This window comes from Pelophylax lessonae (assembly GCF_965119305.1).
Source record: "Pelophylax lessonae genome assembly, chromosome: 12".
Lineage (NCBI taxonomy): Eukaryota > Metazoa > Chordata > Amphibia > Anura > Ranidae > Pelophylax > Pelophylax lessonae.
Genome location: NC_138779.1, coordinates 151,522,810 through 151,546,351, shown reverse-complemented (window position 1 = coordinate 151,546,351; position 23,542 = coordinate 151,522,810). Strand labels below are relative to the sequence as shown.

Here is a 23,542-nt window from a genome sequence, read left to right as displayed (position 1 = left end):
TGCCTACCAGGACCTGCGAAGCCAGTCTGGTGCCACTAGGATGACCGGAATCCCTTATGCCTCAATCCTTCGCAGACGTCTTGGCAGAAGAGTCAGCGGAGGACATGCGTACATTAGACTATATTGGCTCCAAGGAGCAACAAGAGCGTCCGTGGCATCAGCCAGAGGATCCCAAGACCTTGCTACGAACCTCTGCACCTTCCTGTTGAGACAAGAGGCCAAAAGGTCCACATGGGGAGTCCCCCACCTGAGGCACAGTTGATGAAACACCTCCTGGTGGAGAGACCATTCTCCCTGATCCAACTTCTGCCGAGTGAGGTAATTCGCCTGCCAATTTTCCACCCCTGGAATATGCATGGCAGAGATGACTGGAACAAAGCGTTCTGCCCATCTTAGAATGCCCGCTACTTCCCGGGCCGCTAAGGCACTTTTGGTGCCCCCTTGATGATTGACATATGTCACAGCCGTGGCATTGTCTGACTGAATCCTCACGGGCGCCCCTGCAGACGATCCGTCCAATAAATTAGGCAAAGCCTGATTGCCCGAATTTCCAGGATATTGATCGGTAGACTGGACTCATCCCGAGTCCAAACCCCCTGAGCCGGATTAGTTTAGTTTCCATCCGAACTCTTGCAAAGTTCGCACCGAAATGTCCAAATTGTCTTTCAGGGCATTCCGAGACTTTGCTTGCAGAAGGAGATCGTCCAGGTACCCCTGCACCACAATCCCCTTCTGCCTCAGTAAAGCCAACACATTCAGGGTAATGCCACGAATTGATAGTGCACGGCAAAGCGAAGGAAGCGCTGATGCCTGACATATATTGGGATATAAAGGTAAGCGTCCTTGATATCGATAGAGGCCAGGAAATCCCCTTCATGAAGGGATGCCACCACCGTGTGAATAGATTCCATTCAAAATTTCTGAACCCGCACAAAGAGGTTCAAAGCCTTGAGACCCAAAATAGGACGGACCTTGCCTTCCTTCCTGGGAACAGTAAACAGGTTTGAATAAAACCCCTGCAAGCTTTCCGATTCTGGAACCGGTACAATGACCCCCTGTGAGAGCAGATCCTGCACTGGCCCATGAAGACCTTGTCGACGATCTGGGGACAAACGCAGATTGGAAGGAAAGATTCTTGCTGGAGGCAAGGACCGAAACTTGATCTTGTACTTGTACCGAATCAACTCGTAGACCCATTTGTCTTGAATCTAGCACCTCCTGTAAGACCCTTAATGATCTCCTCCATTGAAGCACCCAACAAGTGGTCTCCTACAAAAGAGAGATCAGTCAATACCTTCTTGGAAGCCTGGTCCGCAGACCAGTATTTCAGCCATATCATGCGGCGCAGAGTCACCGCCATCACGGACACCCTGCAGGCTAAGGGGGCCACGTTCCGAGAGGCATCACAGAGATACTGCAACCCCTGGACCAACTTTGTCCGCCAGCCCTGCCAGGTCAGGAGGCAGTTGTCTACCTCCCAAATCCTGGCGCAGGAGCTTAGTCCATTTCGTTAATATCTGTGAAACCAAGGTTATGGCAACCACTTGCTGCAGAATAGAACCGGCCATGGTGAAAAGGTATTGTACAAGATATTCAGCTCTCTTGTCAAAGGGGTCCTTAAAGGACAGAGAGACCTCATCCAGAAGGAGGGTGGCTTTATTCAACCTGGAAACCTGAGAGTCCACCACAGGTGGTACTGTCAGTTCTTTAGCAAGGACTCTTCAAACGGATACCTTCTAGCAAAACGCTTAGGAACACTGACAGTGTGTTTGGGGGAACCCCACTTACTTGCAACAATGTAGACGAAATAAGCGGGAAAGGAAAACACCTTTGCCGTTTTCGAGGTTCTGCGGGTACCAAACTGCACCGTCGCAGTCAACGCAGTAGTAGCTGTGTCCTTCAATTCTAAAGTTTCCCGCACGGATACAATCAAAGCATCCACCAGCCCCTTTTCATGCGCGTCTGTAGTGGAAGAGGAGTCATCCTCACTATCAGAGCACTCAGGGTGCGTGGATGCAGACCCAGTAGGTTGACTCACGTCTGCGGCGGCCAAATCCAGCTCAGAATCTGAGGAGGCAGAGGATGCAGGTGAAGGCAGGGGGACCGTTTTTTTTTTTACTCGTCCTACTATGGAGGGCCAAATCTACTTTAGACAATAGTGACTGCAGGACCGCCGTCATAGCAAACAAGGCGGATTGGGACCCCGCAGGTCCCGCAGCCTAACAGAGGGGGTCAGGCGGTGACACGTGCTCCCGGGACTCCATGGGTTAACCTGGAACCACCAGCAAAATGTGTAAAATTGCTGTGAAAAACAAAATACAAACCCACCGCTGCACCAGCGGAAGTCCCAGTGGACCAAAATCGCTATAGAAGCAAGATACAGCCAAATAACCCCTGCAGGGACTCGCCACACTCTTCACAGATGCGGATGTAGAGTGTCAGGCTGCGTGCTGTGCGGTGATCAGAGAGGAAGAGGAAGTTCATAGAACTGCCAATAGAGGCCCACCGCTGATTCCCCTCCCCATAGTCTCCAAAAACATGGCTGCCGATTGATCGTAATGGGAAACTACAAGAAAATGGCCGCCGGACTACACAAACATGGGCCAATAGATACAGCAGCCATCCACAACAAAATGGCGGCTGCACGCGGTGCCCACATGGCTTCCTGGACCCTCCGGGCTACACTGGACAATCAAGCCCAGATAAGTGAAATTGAGGAAGTAGCAGTGGTTGTATTTGGCAATGCACGCTTTAGCTTAAAGGATAAGTTCACATTTGGGAACATATTACATGTTCCACCCGTTTTTAGGGTGTAACATGTGACATGTTCCCAATGCTGCAGCCGCTGCCTGATCCCCGCACTCCTTGTGACAGAAGGCCGCGTGAAGCTCCGGCCACACGGTCACGTCATTTATTCACACGGCTCTTTGTGTGAATGAACTACAAGCCCCGACATCTTTTGCGGCGGTCGGCTTGTAGTTCTCAATGAACTACCACGGCGCTGTGGAGCACTGTGATAGTTAAATAATTCTTCCTGTCAGTGTACCTGTGTGCCAGTACATCTTGCACGGCACACAGGTACAGAACAGTGTGACGGAGATCACTGGTGCAATGCTTTACAGGTTCCAAAAATAAATAAATAAATGCATGTTATTTTTTACTGCAAAAAAAGTAGAATTTTTTATTTTTTTTTAAAGTGAACCTATCCTTTAAAGGGAAATCCCTGACCTTTGCCTATAATCATCTTCTCTTCCAAATTAAAAAAAAAAAAAAGGAAAAACAATAAAAAAAAAAAAAAAAAAGACTTACTCGAAGATTGGCTTTCATTTGCTTGATTCCAGCTAGCCTAGCCTCCCATCTCTGTTTAAGCTGAAGCCATTCCTTATTAGGTGGAGCAACTCTAAGGGATGATACACACATTGCAAAGAAGTATAAATGCACTAATTTTAGAAAATATTGAAACCAAAATATAGCATGCAATTAAAAAGTAAAATAGAGACCGCCGAACTCGCCAACACAATGCATAACCTCCACAATACCTGGCACCACGTGGATTGCATGCTTTTTGCCGGACTTTGATTGCTGCCTATTGGGCGGTGCTCCTTCATACTCTTACCCCACTCTTCTCTTTCATACGTCCTTCCCCCTCCTTTTCTCTACTTTCAGAGAAGTGAGAGAGCCTCTGGATTATATAATGTTCTCAGACTACTATGAACATCTAGAATCGACTGGAAGACAGCTGCTCTACTATGCTGGCTTGTGATGCCATACAATTGGGTGGATTTACAAAAGGAAAATAGACTGTGCACTCTTCAAGGGCAGTTGCACTCATTTTACCTAGAGCTTAGTAAATGCAGTAAAATGATGCTGATTTTCATCATCCAATCACATGCAATCAAAAAAATTAGCTTTTTGAATTATCATAAAAAATACATTTCTCTAATGTTCATTGATGGGACCATTGGTTATACTGCACCCTACAGGAGTAGGACACTAGGCAGGAAAAAGCTTGACTACGCCTATAGGGCAGTCCCAGGGGGTATACTCCCACTTTCAGCTATAGGCACTCAGTTTTGTAACAAGCAGTGTCAGAGGAAAGCCAACTCCACAGAGGGGTGGGTGCGGTGTCCGTCAATGAACATCAGAGAAATGGATTTTACGTTAAGCCACAAATCCCATTTTCTCTTTCGTTCATTGACGGACACAGCTCCTTATCTTCTTGACCCAAAGCAGTGTCAAACATGAGGGGTGGGAACAGAAACAAAAAATTCCCAAGGCTAAACAGTAGCCAACCAGAAAACATGGAGCTCAACCATAAACAACTGGAGATCACCTGAAAAAAACAATACACCCTCAAAGAGGACCAGGTCCTCTAAACAGCAGCCTGCAAAACCTTGCAGCCAAAAGAAGCATTCTCAGATGCCTACACATCCACCTTAGAAAACTTTGTGAAAGTGTGCACAGACGACCAGGTGGCCGCCTTGCAAACCTGCAGCACTGACGCCTGATGACAGAAGGCCCAGAAGGCACTAAGCACCCGAGTAGAGTGCGCCTAAACAGGGAAAAGAGGAACCTGACCCCCTAATGGAATAGGCCTTAATCACCGTCTGTCTGATCCATCTGGAAATCGTCGCAGCGGAAGCCGCCAACCCTTTCCGTGGTCCACTTTCCTTAGGATGTTTAGGCTTGGGACATAGGAAAGGCAACATAATGTCTTCATGCAAATGGAGATGAACTTTGGAAGGAACGACAGACAGGGACGAAGAACCACTCGCATCTCTGTAAACCACCAGGTAAGGTGAACGAAAACACAACTCGCCAGCTCCGACACCCTGTGTGCAGCAGTAATAGCCACCAAAAAGGCTACCTTCTGAGACAATGTAAGCAGGGGAACCTCCCGAATATTTTCGAAGGGAGGTTTCTGGAGAACTACTGAAGAAGCCCAATGAGTGGGCGACACACGTATAGGAGGGAGGGGCCAAGCCCATGATGTCATGCAGCCACCGAGATCTGTGCGGAGTGGTGAACAGATGAATGTGAATGTGATTACAAGCGCTTTTGATTTTACATTTTGTAAGTGTTTTTTTATATGGGGGCTTTAAATAAACTTTGTTCAAATGGAGAGCACTATGTAGTCTGCTTTGCACTTGCTTGAGGTTCGCAGAGCAGTAAGAGGAGCTTGCAGAACCGGATGCCAGGAGAGGAGACTGTAGCAGGAGATTGCAGAAGTGTCTATATACAAAGTGGATTGATCTCATCTGTGAGTTGAGCAGGTTTCCCACCTGGTGGTGGTGTGCACTTTTTAGTGTCATTAAGTGATTGAAGAAAACTGCCATGGATCTCTCTTTATATTGTATTTTTTTTTTTTACACATGGTTTTTTGGGGGGTAGTTTTATGTATTGTTGATTTAAAAAGACGTTGATTGTAGACACACAAATTTTTATTAGTTATTATATTTTTGCTCTATTACTTTTCATGGTGATTTTTGGTTGCACTGCACTGTAAGAATATTTGTATGTTATTTGTAGTGTGGTTGAATCACTAGGAGTTTACAGCAGCAATTTTATATAATTGAGTATACTGCATTATTGACACAGTATTTAGATAATAAAGGGTAGCGCTGATTGTATCTCACATACTGTTTCCGGAGAACTGACAACCAAATTGAGGTTCCACGGCGGCAATGGAGACTGCACTGGAGGAGCCATGTGTCAAACTCCTTGGATAAAGGTACACACCAAGGAAAGTGTGGGAAATGGACATTAAAAGAAAACAGCCAAGGCTGAAACCTGGCCCTTAATGGTACCCAAAGCCAGGCGCTGCTCAACCCCTTGTTGGAGGAAAAGGGGGAACCCCAAGAGATTTACACCACGCAATGTACGTCCTCCAAGTACGATGGCAGATCCTCCTAGAGGTAGATTTTCTAGCCTTTAACAGCGTAGAAGTCACTGATTCAGACAAACCTCTATTCTTCAGCACCTGGCTTTCAACAGCCAAGTCGTTAAAGCCAGCAACTGTAAAGCAGGACGGAAGATTGGACAGCAGAACTTCCCTGAGAGGAAGTCTCCAAAGAGCATCGGCGACCAGCCATACCAGATCGGCGTACCAAGACCAGCGAGGCCAGTCTGGAGCCACTAGAATGCACCTGTGGCGTCGGCCAAAGGATCCCGAGACCATGCCACAAACCTCTGTACCTTCCCTGAAATGTGTACAGCAGAGAGGGCTGGAACGAGTTGGTCTGCCCACCTTAGAATGCCGGCTACTTCCTGAGTCGCCAGGACACTTCTTGTGCCCCCTTGATGATTGACATAGACCACAGCCATGGCATTGTCTGATTGAATTCGTACCGGACACCCATGAAGATGAATTGTCCAATGATCCAGACAAAGTCTGATCGCTGGGAGTTCCAGTACATTAATCGGTAGTCTGGACTCTTCCAGACTCCAAATCCCCTGAGCACAACCTGTGCCGAGGATGCGTCCCCACCCGGACAGGCTGGCATCCATGGTGATAACTGTCCAATACAGGGGGAGAAAGGATTTTCTTTGTCGAAGTGCCGGAGAACAAAGCCACCTCTAGAGACCGTGGATTCTTGACCCATTTCACCAGAATCTCTTTTACGGAGATCTGACGTGGAACTGTGCAAACGGAACCGCATCAAAAGGTAGACACCATCAGGCCCAGCACCGCATGCAAGCCCGGAGGGATGACCGTTTGCTTGACAACAGAAGCTGAATTGCTTCCTGCAATGTCTGAAATTTTTCCAGAGGAATAAATACTCTAGCTAAGTCCAGAGTTAGACCCAGATAGTCCAGTTTTGTGGACGGAACCAGAGCAGACTTCTGAAGGTTCAGAATCTAGTCAAACTCCCTCAGAGTTTGCAGAGTAATTTCCAAGTTGCCCATCAGAGCAGTCGGAGGCCCTGCTCGAAGAAGAAGATCGTCCAGGTACCCCAGTACCGCAATCCCCTGCTGACGCAACAATGCTAGCACCGGGGCCAACACTTTTGTGAAGACCTGATTCGTGGAGACGAGACCAAAGGGTAATGCCACAAACTGATAATGCTCCTAGCCCACGGTAACGCGGAGGAAGCGCTGGAGACCAGCACATATTGGAATGTGAAGGCGTCCTTGATGTCGATAGAAGCAAGGAATTCCCCCTGATGTAGAGGCGCCACTACCGTTCGAATAGACTCCATTCAAAACGTCTGTACCCATACAAAGCAGTTTAGCACCTTGAGGTCCAGAACTGGACGTAACTTGCCTTCCTTCCTTCCTTTGGCCAGCCCCCGTCCAGTGGGGCTATGTCCCGGCCAACCTAGCGCGGAGCTGAGGCCTGCGCACGCTCTCTGGATAAAATGGGGGGACCCTCTGGATCTAGATTATCCAGTCCGTCGCCCAGTCCAGCAGTTGATTGTAGATTCTCACAGGAACAAAATAACAAAGATAGGAAAAATTTCCATTTAAAAAGGAAAAAATTGCCAGGACCAGAGATCCCTTCAAGGAACTAGGTCCTTACTCCTGACTAGGCAGAAAAAAGTGCCTATAGCTGAGAGTGGGAGTATACCCCCTGGGACTGCCCCATTGGCATAATCAAGCTTTTTCCTGCCTAGTGTCCTACTCCTGTAGAAGGCAGTATAAACAATGGTCAAGAAAATAAGGAGCTGTATCTGTCAATGAACGAAAGAGAAATGGGATTTTTACTTACCGTAAAATCCATTTCTCTGATGTTCATTGTTGGGCACAGCACCTGATATTTATAACCATTGGGTTATACTGCCCCCTACAGAAGTAGGACACTAGGCAGAAAATAATTCTGGCTACACCCATTGGCAGTCCCAGGGGGTATACACCCTCTCTCTGCTATAGCCACTCAGTTCTGTTACAGGCAGTGTCAGGAGAATTATAACTCCACAGAGGGGTGGGTGCTGTGTCCATCAATGAACATCAGAGAAATGGATTTTATGGTAAGTCAAAAAAATAGAATTTTTGTAAGAACTTACCGTAAAATTATTTTCTCTGAGTCCTCTGACAGTCGCCGCCCGATTGTATTAGCCTTCACTAATGGGTAATGGCGCACTCTGCAGGAGCAGGCTAGGCAGATAATTATCAGGTTAATACAAAAAAACTTTTGTACCTCAGCATGCCACTTGGGGGCCATCCCACAGCCATTACCAGAACCCAATCTGATATTACTTCAGTTTCGTAGCAAGCAGTACCAGAAGGCAACAACTCCCAGATGCAAAAACCAGAGGGGTGGGGGGCGACGACTGTCAGAGGACTCAGAGAAAATAATTTTACGGTAAGTTCTTACAAAAATTCTATTTTCTCTTACGTCCTCTGACAGTCGCCGCCCGATGGTATTAGCCTTCACTAATGGGACGTCCCAAAGCAGTGCAGGTATGAGGGGTGGGAAAGCAACGCAACCAGATAAGAAGGTAACGCAAATAACCGGGCTAGTAACAATCTGAGTATTAATTTCGTAGATTAAAACCGACTAAAACGTTTTTGTCGACTAAATGAACACAATTTTAGTCGACTAAAATACGACTAAAACGAAAACAATTCAGATGACTAAAATACGACTAAAACTAAAATGGCATTTTAGTCATAAGACTATAACTAAAACTAAATTGAAATTTGCTGCCAAAATTAACACTGGTGTAGTGCTGTGCTAGTGCGTGCTCAAAGCTTAATACCATAAAAAATAACATATTAGATTTTTCACTCCAGGACCAGCGGTAGTATATAATGAGTTTGGAAATTGTGGAGAAATGCTTAAATAATGCATTACAAATTACAATTGAACTACACCCATTCGATTATAAATGAATTAAATGAGTTTTAGTCGACTAAAATGTAGGATGTTTTAGTCTACTAAAATGTACTGGAGTTTTAGTCGACTAAATACGACTAAAACTAAAACACTTGCATAAGACTAAAATGGGACTAAAACTAAAATGCCATTTTAGTCCTAAGACAAAGACTAAAACTAAATTGAAATTTGCTGCCAAAATTAACACTGGAGCCCACAGTAAAAAAACTGGAACAAACCCAGAAAAAACACCCCAACAAGGAAAGACATTAAAAACAATGTCCCCTCAAACAACTGCCGCACTCAAAACTTTGCGGTCAAAAGAAGCATCCGAAGATGTCAAAACGTCAAGTTTGTAAAACTTTGTGAAAGTGTGCACTGACGACCATGTCGCCCTCTTGCACACCTGAGCCACAGACGCCTGATGGCGAAAAAACCCAAGAGGCACTAACGGCTCGAGTAGAATGAGCCTTTACCGGGAAAGGAGGAACCTGACCCTTGATGGAATAGGCCTGAACAATCGCCTGTCTGATCCATTTAGAAATGGTCGCAGCGCAGGCGGACGATCCCTTCCGAGGTCCCTCAGGAAGAACAAATAGAGAATCAGACTGCCGAATCAACTCCGTAGCTGACAGGTAGACCTTGACCGCCCGGACCACATCCAGAGAAAGCAAAGCAAACTCCCTAGGATGCTTGAGCCGTGCGAACAGCAAAGGCAACACGATATCCACATTGAGGTGGAAGGAAGAAACCACAGTGGGAAGAAAAGATTGACTCGGTTGCAGAACCACCTTATCTCTATGAAGTACTAGATAAGGAGAGTGGCAGGACAAAGCCACCAATTCAGACACTCTGCGAGCCGACGTGATGGCCACCAGAAAAGCAATTTTTGTGACAACACAGACAGAGACATCCCCCTGTTGTTCTCGAAGAGAGGTATATTGTAACACTGACAAAAAACAAATTCAGGTCCCCTGGAAGCAAGAGAGCTCCCCTCGGAGTGAGCCAAATGCCGCACCTCTTTAATGAAGGTGTGGACCAAAGAAAGTGACGCCAAAGGTCATTGAAACATGACGGCCAAGGCTGACAACAGACCCTTGGCCTCAGTCAGCACCAGATGCTGATCTATGCCCTTCTGCAGGAAGGTCACGACCTTTGCTACCGAGAAGGAACAAGGGTAAAAACCATGCACTTTGCACCAAGCGATATACGCTTTCCAGGTGCTGCAAAAAAACTTCCTTGAAGTGGCTTTGCAAGCCCCTTACAAGGTAAGGACGACCGCCTGAGGAAGACCACTATCCCTCAGGACCTGGCTTCTAACCGCCATGCCGACAAAGCCAGCAACTGTAAAGCAGAATGGAAGATCGGTCCTTGAGACAGATCGTCTTGCAGCGGAAGCCGCCATCGAGGTTCGACGACTATCTGAACAATGGCCGTATACCAGGACCGTAGAGGCCCGTCCGCGGCCACCAGAATGACTGACATCCATTCCGACGCTAACCTGCGGAGGAACCTGGATAACAGTGGAATTGGAGGAAAGGCATACAGTAGCCGACAGCGGTGCCAAGGCACCACCAACGCGTCTGCGGTGTCTGCCAGAGGATCGCGAGCCCTGGCCACGAACCTTACCACCACTTTGTGGAGACGGGATGCGAACAAATCCACGCCCAGGGTCCCATATGGGCGCACAGGAGGTGAACCACCTTCGAATGTAGGGACCATTCCCCGCGGTCCAAAGTCTGGCGATGTAGATAGTCCGCCTGCCAGAGTTCCCCACCTGGAATGAGAACGGCCGAGAACGCATGTACTTGCGATCCGGCCCAGGACAGAATCTCGGCCACTTCCATGGCCGCCCGGGCACTCCACGTGCCCCCTTGGTGATTGATATAAGCCACAGCCATGGCATTGTCCATCTGTACTCGCACTGGACTCCCCTGAAGCTGAGGTGACCACCGGAACAGACAAAGCTCGAGCGCTCGGAGCTCCAAGACGCTGATCGGTAGCGAAGTCTCCCCCGCTGACCACGTCCCCCTAGGCGCAAAACGTGCCCAGAACTCCTCCCCAGCCCGACAGGCTGGCATCCGTGGTGACAACCGTCCATAATAGAGGTCTGAAGGACCGACCCTGTGTCAAGGACAGCGACCAGCGCCACCACAGAAGATCCGACCCAGATGACTCAAGGAAATACTCCTTTCCAAGGACTGAAGTGTCCTGTCCCACCTGTCCAGGATGTCCGTTTGCAGAGACCTGGTGTGAAATTGAGCAAACGGAACTGCTTCGAAGGCCGAGACCAGCCGTCCCAGAACCCACATGCAGGTCCGCAAAGAGGAGAGATCGTCGTTCCTGAGAGCTCCGATCTCCTCCCGCAAAGTCGCGATTTTTGTCCTCCGGAAGGAAGACCCGAGATTGAGCAGAGTCCAGGACCATCTAGGTACTGGACACGAGTAGAGAAAGTCAGTGCCGACTTCTGAAATTGACAGCCCCCCCAAACTCCTGAAGTGTCTGAACCTTCACTGCCAGATCTTTTGCCAAGGTTACACATGAGTTCGACCTTACAAGAGGTTGTCCAGGCAACCGAGGACCGCAATGCCCCGTAAACGCAGAAGAGCTAGACCAGAGCCAACACCTTGGTGAAAACCCTGGGAGCCGAAGCGAAACCGAAAGGCAACACCACGAACTTGTAATGCTCCCCAGCCACCGCGAAGCGGAAGCAGCTCTGATGACCCTCGAAAATAGGGAAGTGGAGATACGCATCCTGCAAGGCAATGGATGCAGTGATTCCCCAGGCCTCAACGAGGCCATCACTGATCGGATGGATCCCATTCCTGAACGTCCCACACAAAGCAGTTCAGGGACTACCAGTCCAGAATTGGACACACCGTGCCCTCTTTCCTGGGCACCGTGAACAGGTTGGAGCCGAAAAAGAACGGGTACAATGACTCCATGTGCAAGCAAACCCCCCATGAGATCTCGGAGACGATCAGGAGGCAGCTGAAGAATGGACGGGAGGAACCTGTCTGCGGGGCGAGATAAACTTGAACTCTCTGAACGAATTGGTTTGTGAACCCACCTGTCCTGAATGCCGGACAACCAGGGTTCCTGAAAAAAAAGCAAACGTCCCCCCCACCCCGACATTGGGGAGGGCTTCCCTTTTAGGGGGAGGTGAACTGGGCCGCCGAACCAGACTGACCAGCGTTTGACTTACCCGACCATGGCTCCTCGGTTTACCCTTCTCCTGCCTCCCAAAGGTACAAAGGCAATTATGTTGAGTCTTGAAGGGGGGCCCCCTCCGCGTACAGGGGAGCTCTCCCTTGGTGACCTGGGGCAGATGAGTACTCTTACCTCCCGTGAGCCCCGTAATCAACTCATCTAGAGTTACCCCAAAAAGACGACCCCCCTCATAGGGGACCTCAGACACTTTTAGGACGCGTGGTCAACCGACCAGCACTTTAACCAGGTAATGTGGTGGATCGCAATCCCCACCGCAGACAACGGGGCGACCAACGGAGCCACTTCCAAAGCCAGGAAGCTCGCAGTGTGGACGAGCTGATCCTGCTGCGAAGCCCCTTGCACCATGTCATGAGCGCCTGAGAGGCCAACACTGAAGCAAAACACAGTTTGCAACAGGGAACCCGACACTAGATAAATGTGGCGGGCAAGTGCTTCTACATGCCTATCAGCCGGATCCCTGAATACCGGGAATCCCCTACTGGCAAGTAAGGTGGACTTATTCAGCCTAGACACAGTGTGATCCCCTGCTTGGGGACACCGACCAACGTTCGTCTACCGCCTCAGAAAAACGGAGAACGGGTGGAAAAACGCTTAGGCACCACCAACATGCGCTAAATGCGCCACCATTGGCCATTCACAATCTCGTGAAAATCCACCGGGTAGGAAAAATGCCTGACCCGACAGTCTGGGGTCTGCGGAACCCGAGCAAAATGGACCGCTCACTTGACTGAGCTGGCTCATCGTTAAGATAGAGAGTTTCTGTTATGACGCCCATAAGAGCATCCATCGTAGCGCATTCCCACACTACCGAGGAGGAAGATTCCCCCTCCTCCTCTCCCTCAACATGGAGGACCGGGACCCCTCAGAGGGACCATCATCTATGGCAACCAATTTGGGTTTAGAGTCAGAGGACTGGGAGGGCACAGGCCGTTTTTTATGGAGGAGCATGCCGACATCAGCAGATTCACCTGGGACGCCAGAGCAGCAGATATGGGTGCCAGGGGAGAGGATTCAGGTGAACCCGAAGTCCCCGACAGGTCTGCGGGGGATTTATAATCACGGGAGGCCATTTTTGCCTTACATGAAAAATGAAATAATGGCCGAGATAGAAGCAAAAATTCCCATGCCCATAAAATATAAAAAAAATAAAAAAATGGAGGAGGAGGAAGTGACCTCACGTCGCTAGAGGCCAGCCCTCGAGCCCAAAGAAAAGGTGCCTATTGAAAGTCAATGACAAAAGTCACAGGGAAAATGGCCGCTTGCCCTTACTAGGCATGTTGCCCACATCCAAGATGGGGCCCGAACGGGAGCCTGAGCAGAAATCTCACATAGCTGCTGTATTACACGGAGCTAGGAATCTGCAAACCACTAAAGTGGTGGCCGATCCAAACGGCTGCAAAATAAATGCACCAAACACATTTCTGGCTATTAGCAGGGACCCCAGGGAGACCCCCACAGCATTCCCATGCAGCGCCCCCAGCGGGGGCAGGGAGGGGAGGGAAAAAAGCCCAACCCGGCCAGAAGAGGGATCCTACAGAGACCGCCAGCCCTGCTATCCCCTAGGAGTGGGCCCACAACTCCCCAAACATCCCTAGGGACAAGGGGGTTCAGTACTCACCAGTCCAGCAGCGGGCATCGCTCTAAAACGGGAGACCTCCCACCCTAATTGGGGGTGCCGTCAGCCAAGGATAGACGCTGGCAACACGCGGGCGATCCGGGTTGAGACATCCTCTGCGAAGCGCAGCTCCGCCGCCTCGTCCCCATATGGAGGGGCACTGTCGTTGCGAGGCCTGGGTGTACCAGTAACCTGCGACGCTCGTTGGCAGGCTGGGACTCCATAAGGATCTATGATACCCAGTCCGAGGCCCAACTCTGCAGTCATTTGTAGTCCTCCAGGAAAGGAATCCCTGACTAACTAGTGATAGTGAGAAGAAATAAAAATCTAGTGTGTAAAGAGAAAACACTTAAAGTGGAGTTCCAGCCTATTTTGCAACTTTAGTGATTCCTGGAGTGCTCGCTATGCTGATCAACAATTGGGCATTTTACATTTTTTTTCGGTGGTCCCTTGCCTTATTTTCAGGGCATTTTTGATTGTACTTCCTCCTTCTTCCCCCTCTGTGGCCACGGCCACTGACATCACTTCCGCCTTTGCATTGCATCCTGGGAGCTGTTTGTCATCACTCCCAGGAGGCTGGAGTCAGGAAGAATTCCCAGAACACTCCCTGGTATCAGGAAGAAGGACACAGCAGATTACACTGTGGCTTCAGATGCCCACATCCAAGATGGCCACGCTCAGACAGCATTTTTAAAAGTAAGATTTTGACTAAAATCCAATACTGTACACCTTGTAAGTATGAGAATAGCGGTTCTGTAAAGGGCAATGGATTAGTATTATAGGGGTATTTTTAGTTAAAAAAGGTATTTGAGGCCGGAACTCCGCTTTAAATTCAGGAAAAAAATATATAAGAAAGCCAAGACGCTAGTTCTGAGCCGGGAAAGACCTAAAGCTCTGCTCCTGAAGCTAGGCAGCTTGAAACTGAAGTAATATCAGATTGGGTTCTGGTAATGGCTGTGGGATTGCCCCCTAGTGGCGTGCTGAGGTACAAAAGTTTTTTTGTATTAACCTGATAATTAATTATCTGCCTAGCCTGCTCCTGCAGAGTGCGCCATTACCCATTAGTGAAGGCTAATACCATCGGGCGGCTACTGTCAGAGGACGTAAGAGAAATCACATTTTCTCCTTTGCTCATTGACAAACACAGCTCCTGATATTCATAAACATTGGGACGTCCCAAAGCAGTGTTAAACATGAGGGGTGGGAACAACAAAAAAATTCCCAAGGCTAAACATTAGCCAACCAGGCAACAGGAGCTCAACCAAACAACTGGAGCTCACCAGAAAAAAACAATACACCCTCAAAGAGGATCAGGTCCTCTTAAACAGCAGCCTGCAAAACCTTGCGGCCTAAGGAAGCATCTGCAGATGCCAACACATCCACTTTAAAAAACTTTGTAAAAGTGTACACCGACGACCAGGAGGCCGTATTGAAAACCTGCGTCACTGATGCCTGATGAGGGAAGGCCCAGGAGGCACTAAGTAGAGTGCGCCTTGACAGGGAAATGCAGAACCTGACCCTTGATGGAATAGGCATGAACCACGGTCTGATCCATCTGGAAATAGTCGCATAGGAAGCGGACAACTCTTTTCGAGGTCCGTCCGTGAGCACAGAGAGTCTGACTTCCTGAAAGACTCTGTAGCTGTCAGGTACATCCCAATTGCCCGGACCACATCCAAGGCATGCAAGGCAATTTTCTTTGGATGTTTAGGCCTGGGACACAGGGAAGGCAACACAATGTCTTCATTCAAATGAAAATCAGAGACAACCTTTGGAAGGAAAGAAGGACAGGGGCAAAGAACCACCTTATCCCTGTGAATCACCAGATAGGGTGAATGAAAGGATAACGCTGCCAGTTCCAACACCCTGCATGCAGAGGTGATAGCCACCAAAAAGACCACCTTCTGGGAGAGCGTAAGCAGGGGAATCTCCCGAATATTTTCAAAAGGAGGCTTCTGTAGAGCTGAAGGCACCAATTTGAGATCCCAAGGCGGCAACAGAGCCCGCACTGGAGTGATCAAATGTCCAAATGACCAAACCCTGAAGAAAGGTACGCACCAGGGAGTTGTGTGGCCAAAGATCGTTGGAAGAAAAACACCAAAGCCGAGACCTGGCCCTTGATAGTACTCAAGGCCAACTTCTGTTCAACCTCCTATTGAAGGATGGTTAAGATCCGAGCCACCGAGAAGGAGCGAGGATAAACCCCAAGCGACTCACACCATGCAATGTACATCTTCCACGTACGATGGTAGATCTTCCTAGAAGTAGATTTCCTAGCTTTTAACAGTGTAGGAATCACTGATTCAGATAAACCCCTATCCTTCAGCACCTGGCTTTCAACAGCCAAGCCGGCAAAGCCAGCGACCGTAAAGCAGGATGGAAGATCAGTCCTTGGGACAGCAGACCCTCCCCCTGAGAGGAAGCTGCCAAGGAATGTCGGCGACCAGCTGCACCAGATCGGCATACCAAGCCCGGTGAGACCAGTCCGGAGACACTAAGATGACCGTAATCTCTTCTGCCTCGATCCTGCGTAGAAGTCTTGGCAGAAGCATAAGAGGAGGGAAGGCGTAAATCAGAGGATACTGACCCCACGGGCCACCAGCGCGTCTGTGGCGTCCGCCAGAGGATCCCTTGATCAAGCCACAATCCTCTGCACCTTTCTGTTCAGCCGTGATGCCAACAGATCCATCTCTGGGGTGCCCCACTGGAGACACAGCTCATGAAACACCTCCAGATGAAGGGACCACTCCCTGTGGTCCAACGCCTGCCAACTGAGGTAATCCGTCTGCCAATATTCCACCCCGGGAATGTGTATGGCGGAGAGGGCTGGAACGAACTGTTCTGCCCACTTTAGAATGCTGGCTACCTCCAGAGCTGCCAGGACACTTTTTGTGCCCCCTTGATTAACATAAGCCAGGGCCGTGGCATTGTCCAATTGAATGCGCACTGGACAATGCTGAAGAAAATCCGTCCAATGATCCAGACATAGTCTGATCGTTCGGAGTTCCAAGACATTGATCGGAAGTCTGGACTCTTCCAGCGTCCAGATCCCCCGAGCAGAATGCTTGCCAAGGATGCCTCCCCAGCCGGACAGGCTGGCATCCGTGGTGACCACTGTCCAATACAAGGGTAGTAAGGAATTTCCCAGCCGAAGCGCCGGTGAACGAAGCCACCATATCAGGAACACCTTCGTGCCCGGACTCACCTGGATTGGATTGTCCAGAGCCTTCGGAGTCTTGTCCCATTTAATCAGAATTTCCCTTTGCAAGGACCTCGTATTGAACTGTATAAACAGAACCGCCTCTAAGGTAGACACCATCAGACCCAATACCAGCATGCAAGTCCGGAGGGATGTTGGACAGCAGGAGGCAAATTGCAGCCTGCAATTTCTGGAGTTTGTCCAGAGGAAGGAGCACTCTGGCTAAGGCCCAGCTTTGTGGACAAAACCAGAGCAGACTTCTGAAAATTTAGAATCCAGCCAAACTCCCACAGAGTTCATATTTTAATCTCCAGGTTCTTCACCAGAGGGAGACTCCGCTCGCAGAAGGAGATTGTCCAAGTAGACCAGTACCGCGATTCCTTGTTGGCGTAGCAAAACTAGCACCAGGGCTAACACTTTTGAGAAGACCAGAGGAGCAGATATGAGACCAAAGGGTAACGCCACAAACTGATATTGCTCCTCTACCACAGCAAAGCAGAGAAAACGCTGGTGACTGGCACATATTGAAATGTGAAGGTAGGCATCCTTGATATCGATAGAGGCAAAGAAATCCCCCTGATGCAGGGATGCCAACACTGTTCAAATGGACTCCATTCTGAACTTCTTTACCCACACAAAGCAGTTTAGCACGTTGAGTTCCAGGATTGGACGCACTGTGCCATCCTTCCTGGGAACTGTGAACAGGTTTGAGCAAAAACCCTGAAACCGTTCCGAGGTCGGAACCGGGACAATCACTACTTGAAAGAACAGGTCTTGTACCGCCCCAAAGAGGCCCTATAAGCGGTCTGGGGACAGGCACAAGTTGGAAGAAAAAAACCTTGCCGGGGGACATGAGCAAAATTCGATCTTGTAGCCGGACCAAATGACCCACTTGTATTGCACCCGGGAAGCCCAGGGGTCCGGAAACCAGCGAAGACGTCCCCCCCCAGCCCCGATACGGGTGAGGGCGCACCTTCATGCAGAAGGAGCCTTGTCCGCGGGTCTGAAGAAGTCCGATCTTGGCTTGCCAGACCAGGTTCGTTTAGATCCTCCAAAAGAGGCCCTGAAATGCTTTGAGCCTGAGGGATGAAAAACTTCTTATGAGCCGAGAAGAAAGACCCACGTCTATGACGAGGTTCTTTGCCCTTAGTAGCCTGCGGAAAAGTATTCTTCCCCCCTGTGAGACTTTTAATGATGTCATCCAGGGTAGCTCCAAACAGGTGATCTCCTTGAAAAGGAAGATCAGTCAAGGCCTTTTTTGAAGTCTGATCTGTAGACCAGAACTTGAGCCAAAAAAACACGCCGAAGGACCACTGCCAAAACAGAGAGTCGAGCCATCAGGGAGGCATCACAGATAAAACTGAAACCCCTAGAGCAGCTGGTCTACCAGCTCGGCAAAGGCTGGGGGGAGCTGTTCTCCTTCCAGGTCACATTGTAGAAGGTTAGCCCACTCAGTCAGTTTGCGACACTAGGGCAATGGTGAATACCTCATTGCCAAACCAGCCAGAGTGTGCATAGTGTGCGGCACAGCCTCCGCCTTCTGGTCAGCCGGATCCTTAAAGGCCAGGGACTCTTTAACTGCAATCATAGTTGCCCTGTTTAATCTGGAAGCCAGAGGGTCCACCACCGGTGGCACAGTCCACTTCTTAAGAAGAAAATCCTAACAGGGGTAACGTCTAGTAAAGCGCTTAGGGACCCCACAGGGACGCTTTGGTTGTCCCTACACTTTAGCGACAATTCTGTCAAAATAGGCAGGGAAAGGAAACACTTTTGCTACTTTAGATGGCTTGTGAGTGCCAAAGGGCACCTTCGCCTCCGTCCTAGCTTCAGCTGCGTCCTCCATCTTCAGGGTCTCATGCACAGTTACAATCAGTGCATCCACCAGCGCCTTTTCGTGCACAGTCGCTGACTTGGAGGAATCATCCTAACTATCAGAGGATTCCAGGCCCAGCAGGGTGACCCACGTCCATGGCGGCCAAATCAGTTTCAGGATCTGATGAGTAAGATGAGGCAGGTAGCACGTCGTCCGCCAGCCACCTCCACCCGAACACAAGGGACTCCACCCGAACACAAAGGACTCACATCGCTGTCAGTGCATGGATGGATGGTTGGGACCCGGAGGGCCCCCGCAGCCTCAGAGAGGGGATCAGGTGGGGAAATGTGCTCCAAGACTCCATGATTCACCAAGGGGACCCCACAAAAAGTGTAAAACAACCCCCACTGCGCTGGCAGCACCACCCGGTCACCAGGCACAAAGCACCAAGCGATCCTCAGCAGAGAGAGGACCCCATCAGACTCACCACCCGTAAAAACAGGCACCTACAGCCACCAGGAGAATCCACACTACACGTGTGGCAATTAGAAAGTAAAATGATCCAGGAGACAGCACCAGGGGATGAGGAGGGGCTCCTACTGCCGAAATCGCCGCCCACAGGGCTCCCCGGTCATGGCCGCCGCTATTTCAAATGGAAAACAACAACAAAATGGCAAGGGAGGGAGACCAGACCTCAAGGACAGATCCAGGCTGGACAGGGGGCCCTGGCAGCAGCCCCTACCATATACAGCCCTCCCTCCACACAATTGATCGTCAGGTCGCCGACTGAGAACCACCCCAGCCCCCATTGCCAGTTAGAACCCTGCCCCCATCCCAGGAAGGTGGCCAGACCACCCAAATAGCCACAGCATGGAGGGGGGTTGCTTGGGTGGCAGGATGAAGGACTTGGCAAGGTGAAATGGGGAACCTGGGGGTCCGACCGTCCCAAGGAGGGGCCCGCGTCCACCCCAAAACCCTCCAGGGGGAGAGGGGGGACAGCTATTCACCATACCAGGAACCAGGTGGGCACCGCTCCCGACATAACCCCTCTCCATCGAAATGGAGGGCTGTCGGCCAGGAGGAACGCTGTGACTCGGACCAAGACCCGGTCGTATGCGACCCTGCGAGGCATTTAACTTGCGGGCCAGCTCCTGTGCAGTGAGGCTATGTTGCAGCCGACCTAGCGCGGAGCTGAGGTCTGCGCGCGCTCACTGCCCAGACAGGGGTGACCACTGGATCTAGATTATCCAGCCAGTCATCCAATCTGGCAGTTGATTGTAGATCTCACAGGAAAAAAATTCAGGAGAAAAAATGTTTCTATCTAAACAATTTTGCCAGGACCAAAAATCCCAGCAAGGAAATACGTCCTTACTCCTGACTAGGCAGAAAAAAGTGGCTATAGCAGAAAGAGAGAGTATACCCCCCTGGGACTGCCCATGGGTGTAGCCAGAATTATTTTCTGCTTAGTGTCCTACTCCTGTAGGGGGGCAGTATAACCCAATGGTTATGAATATCAGTAGCTATGTTCGTCAATGAACAAAAGAGAGAATAATATTTTTGTAAGGTCTTACCGTAAAATCTTTTTCTCTGATGTCCATCAACAGATGCAGCCTCATCTTCATGAGCTGAGTGGGTTATGATGCCACCTGCAGGAGTAGTCTAGGCAGTATGTTAGTAAAAAACCTTTAACATATACACGCCCACGGGGCTGTCCTTCCAGGCATAACCCCCACTGCCACAGCCCAGCACATCAGTTTAGTTGCACAGTGAAGACAAAAGAAGCATCCCATACAGAGGGGCAGGTGCTGTGTCTGTCGATGGACATCAGAGAAAAACATTTTACGGCAAAATCTTACAAAAATTGTATTTTCTCTATCATCCATCGACAGACGCAGCCTCATCTCCATGAGCCTGAGTGGAATGTCCCAAAGCAGTATAGGCATGAGGGGTGGAAAAAACGCAACCAGACAGTAACGTCAACTCCAAGAGGCTAAACCTAGCCAACCGGGCAACATGGAGCTCAACCAAAAACAGGAGCTCACCCAGGTAAAAGACCCCTAAAAGAATAACAAAAAAATTTCTGTTACGAAACAGCAGCCTGCAAAACCTTGCGGCCAAAAGAGGCATCCGAGGATGCCAACAAATCCACCTTGTACAATTTGGTAAAGGTGTGCACAGACAACCAAGTCGCTGCCTTACAAACTTGTACAACAGAGGCCTCATGGTGAAAAGCCCAAGAGGCACTCAGCGCTCTAGTAGAATGCGCCTTCACAGGGAAAGGAGAAACCTGACCCTTGATTGAATAAGCCTGAAAAACCATCTGCCTGATCCATCTCAAAATGGTAGCTTCGGACACAGCCAAACCTTTGCGAGGACTGTCCGGAAGGACAAAGAGAGAGTCCGACATCCTGAAGGACTCAGTAACCATCAGATAAACCCTTCTCGCATGAACCACATCCAGAGAGTGCAAGGCAACTTCTTTGTGATGTTTAGGCTTAGGACATAAGGAAGGCAACACGTCTTCATTCAGGTGAAAATCCTACACCACCTTAGAAAGAAAGGACGGATTAGGTCGGAGGACCACTTTATCCCTGTGGAGCACCAAATAGGGCGACCGACAGAACAGCGCCGCCAACTTAGAGACTCTCTGGGCAGAAGTGATAGCCACTAGGAAGGCAACCTTCAGCGACAAAGAAAGCAGAGAAATCTCCATAATATTCTCAAAAGGAGGCTTTTGAAGAACAGTCAAAACCAGATTAAGCTCCCACGGCGGTAACGGGGATCTCCATTGAGGAGCCAGATGACGCACCCCCTGATTGAAAGTGCGAATCAAACAATGAGTAGCCAATGGACATTGAAAGTAAATAGCCAAGGCCGAAACCTGGCCCTTGATAGTGCCCAACACCAAGCGCTGCTCAACCCCTTTTTGTAAAAAGGCCAAAAACCTAGCTATAGAGAACAAGTGAGGGTGCAGCTGCAGCGATTCACACCATGCAAAGCTCGATTTCCACGTACGATGATAGATCTTCCTAGATGTCAACTTCCTGGCCTTCAAAAGGGTAGGAATCACCGAATCAGAGAGACTTCAATCCCTCAACACCTTGCTTTCAACAGCCAAGCCGTTAAAGCCAGCGACTGTAAAGCAGGATGGAGGATTGGTCCTTGAGATAGCAAATCTTCCCACAGAGGAAGACGCCATGGAGGATGCACAACCATTTTTACCAGTTCTGCGCCCCAGGACCGCCGAGGCCAGTCTGGTGCCACCAGAATGACTGGAATGCCTTCCATCGCCACCTGGCAAAGAAACCTTGGCAAGAGAATGAGCGGAGGGAAGGCATTGATCAGGCGATACGGACTCCAGGGAGCCACCAGAGCATCTGTGGCGTTGGCCAGAGGATCCCGAGACCTGGCCACAAACCTCTGAACTTTCCTGTTGAGGTGAGACGCAAACAGATCCATCTTCGGAGTCCCCCACCGGGCACACAGGAGATGAAACACCTCCGGATGAAGGGACCATTCTCCTTGATCCAACACCTGACGACTCAGGTAATCAGCCTGCCAATTCTCCACACCCGGGATGTGGACTGCGGAGAGAGCCAGAACATTGTGTTCTGTCCACGCCAGAATCGCGGCCACCTCCTTGGCCGTCCGGGCACTCCTGGTGCCCCCTTGGTGATTGATGTAAGCCACGGCCATGGCATTGTCCAACTGAACACGAACCGGAGAGCTGCATAGCCGACTAATCCAGTGAAGCAGGCAGAGTTGCTCGCTCTCAGCTCCAGAATATTGATTGGCAAGGAAGATTCTTCCATCGTCCAAGTTCCCTGGGCAAAGGGCTTCCCCAGCACTCCACCCAAGCCTGACAGGCTGGCATCCGTGGTGACCACTGTCCAAAACACCCGCAGGAAGGTCTTTCCTTGGCACAGGACAGGTTACTGAAGCCACCAAGAGAGAGCCGACTTCGTGAGATGGCTAAACCGAATTGTCATGTCCAAGGAACAAGGATCTCTGTTCCATTTTGCCAGAATCTCTTTCTGCAATTGTGAGACTGAGAAAACGGGACTGCTTTGAAGGTCAAGACCATCAGTACCAGGACCCTCATGCAAGCCCGCAATGAGGACTGATCGGTCTCCAGCAGCAACCGGACCGCCCTTTGCAACTTTGGAAGCTTGTCCAAGGGAAGGAAGACCCTCGCCAGAGAAGAGTCGAGGATCAGCCCCAGATAAGTGACCCGCATGGACGGTGTCAGGGTAGATTTGTGGAAATTGATCGTCCACCCGAATTCCTGAAGGGTCTGAATTGTGATGGAAACGTTGTCCAGCAGATCTGAATGGGAGACTGCTCGCAACAGGAGATCGTCCAGATACCCCACAATGGAGATACCCCGTTGATGTAACAAGGCCAGCACAGGGGTTAAGACCTTAGTAAAAACTCTGGGAGCCGAGGCGAGACCAAAGGGTAATACCATAAACTGAAAGAGCTCCTCTGCCACCGCAAAGCGGAGGAATTGCTAATGTCCCTCGAATATGGGGACATGGAGATACACATCTTTGAGATCAATGGAAGACATAAAATCCCCTTGATTCAAAGATGCCACCACCGACCAAATTGACTCCATTCGAGACTTCTGCACCCGCACAAAGCAGTTCAGAGCCTTGAGGTCCAGGATTGGATGCACTTTGCCCTCTTTTCTGGGCACCGTGAACAGGTTTAGATAGAAACCTTGAGAGCGTTCCTGCGGAGGAACCGGCACAATCCCCCCTTGAGCCAGAAGATCTCGCGCAGCTTCCCGCAGATCAAACGCTCCAGAGACAGGTGCAGATTTGACTGAAAGAACCTGTCCCCTGGCCGGGACCAGAATTCGATCTT

General features: G+C 49.8%; 1 protein-coding gene across 1 annotated transcript in view; it reads right to left on the bottom strand.

The window, feature by feature from the left end:
- Positions 1-23,542, bottom strand: part of RNF214 (ring finger protein 214) — a gene marked incomplete at its 5' end in the record, with an annotated part of 106,776 nt that overhangs the window by 38,494 nt on the left and 44,740 nt on the right. Inside the window, one exon of the mRNA XM_082274699.1 lies at positions 3,310-3,400. Within this exon, the coding sequence (XP_082130825.1) occupies positions 3,310-3,400 (91 nt within the window). The remainder of the gene's footprint in view (positions 1-3,309; positions 3,401-23,542) is intronic.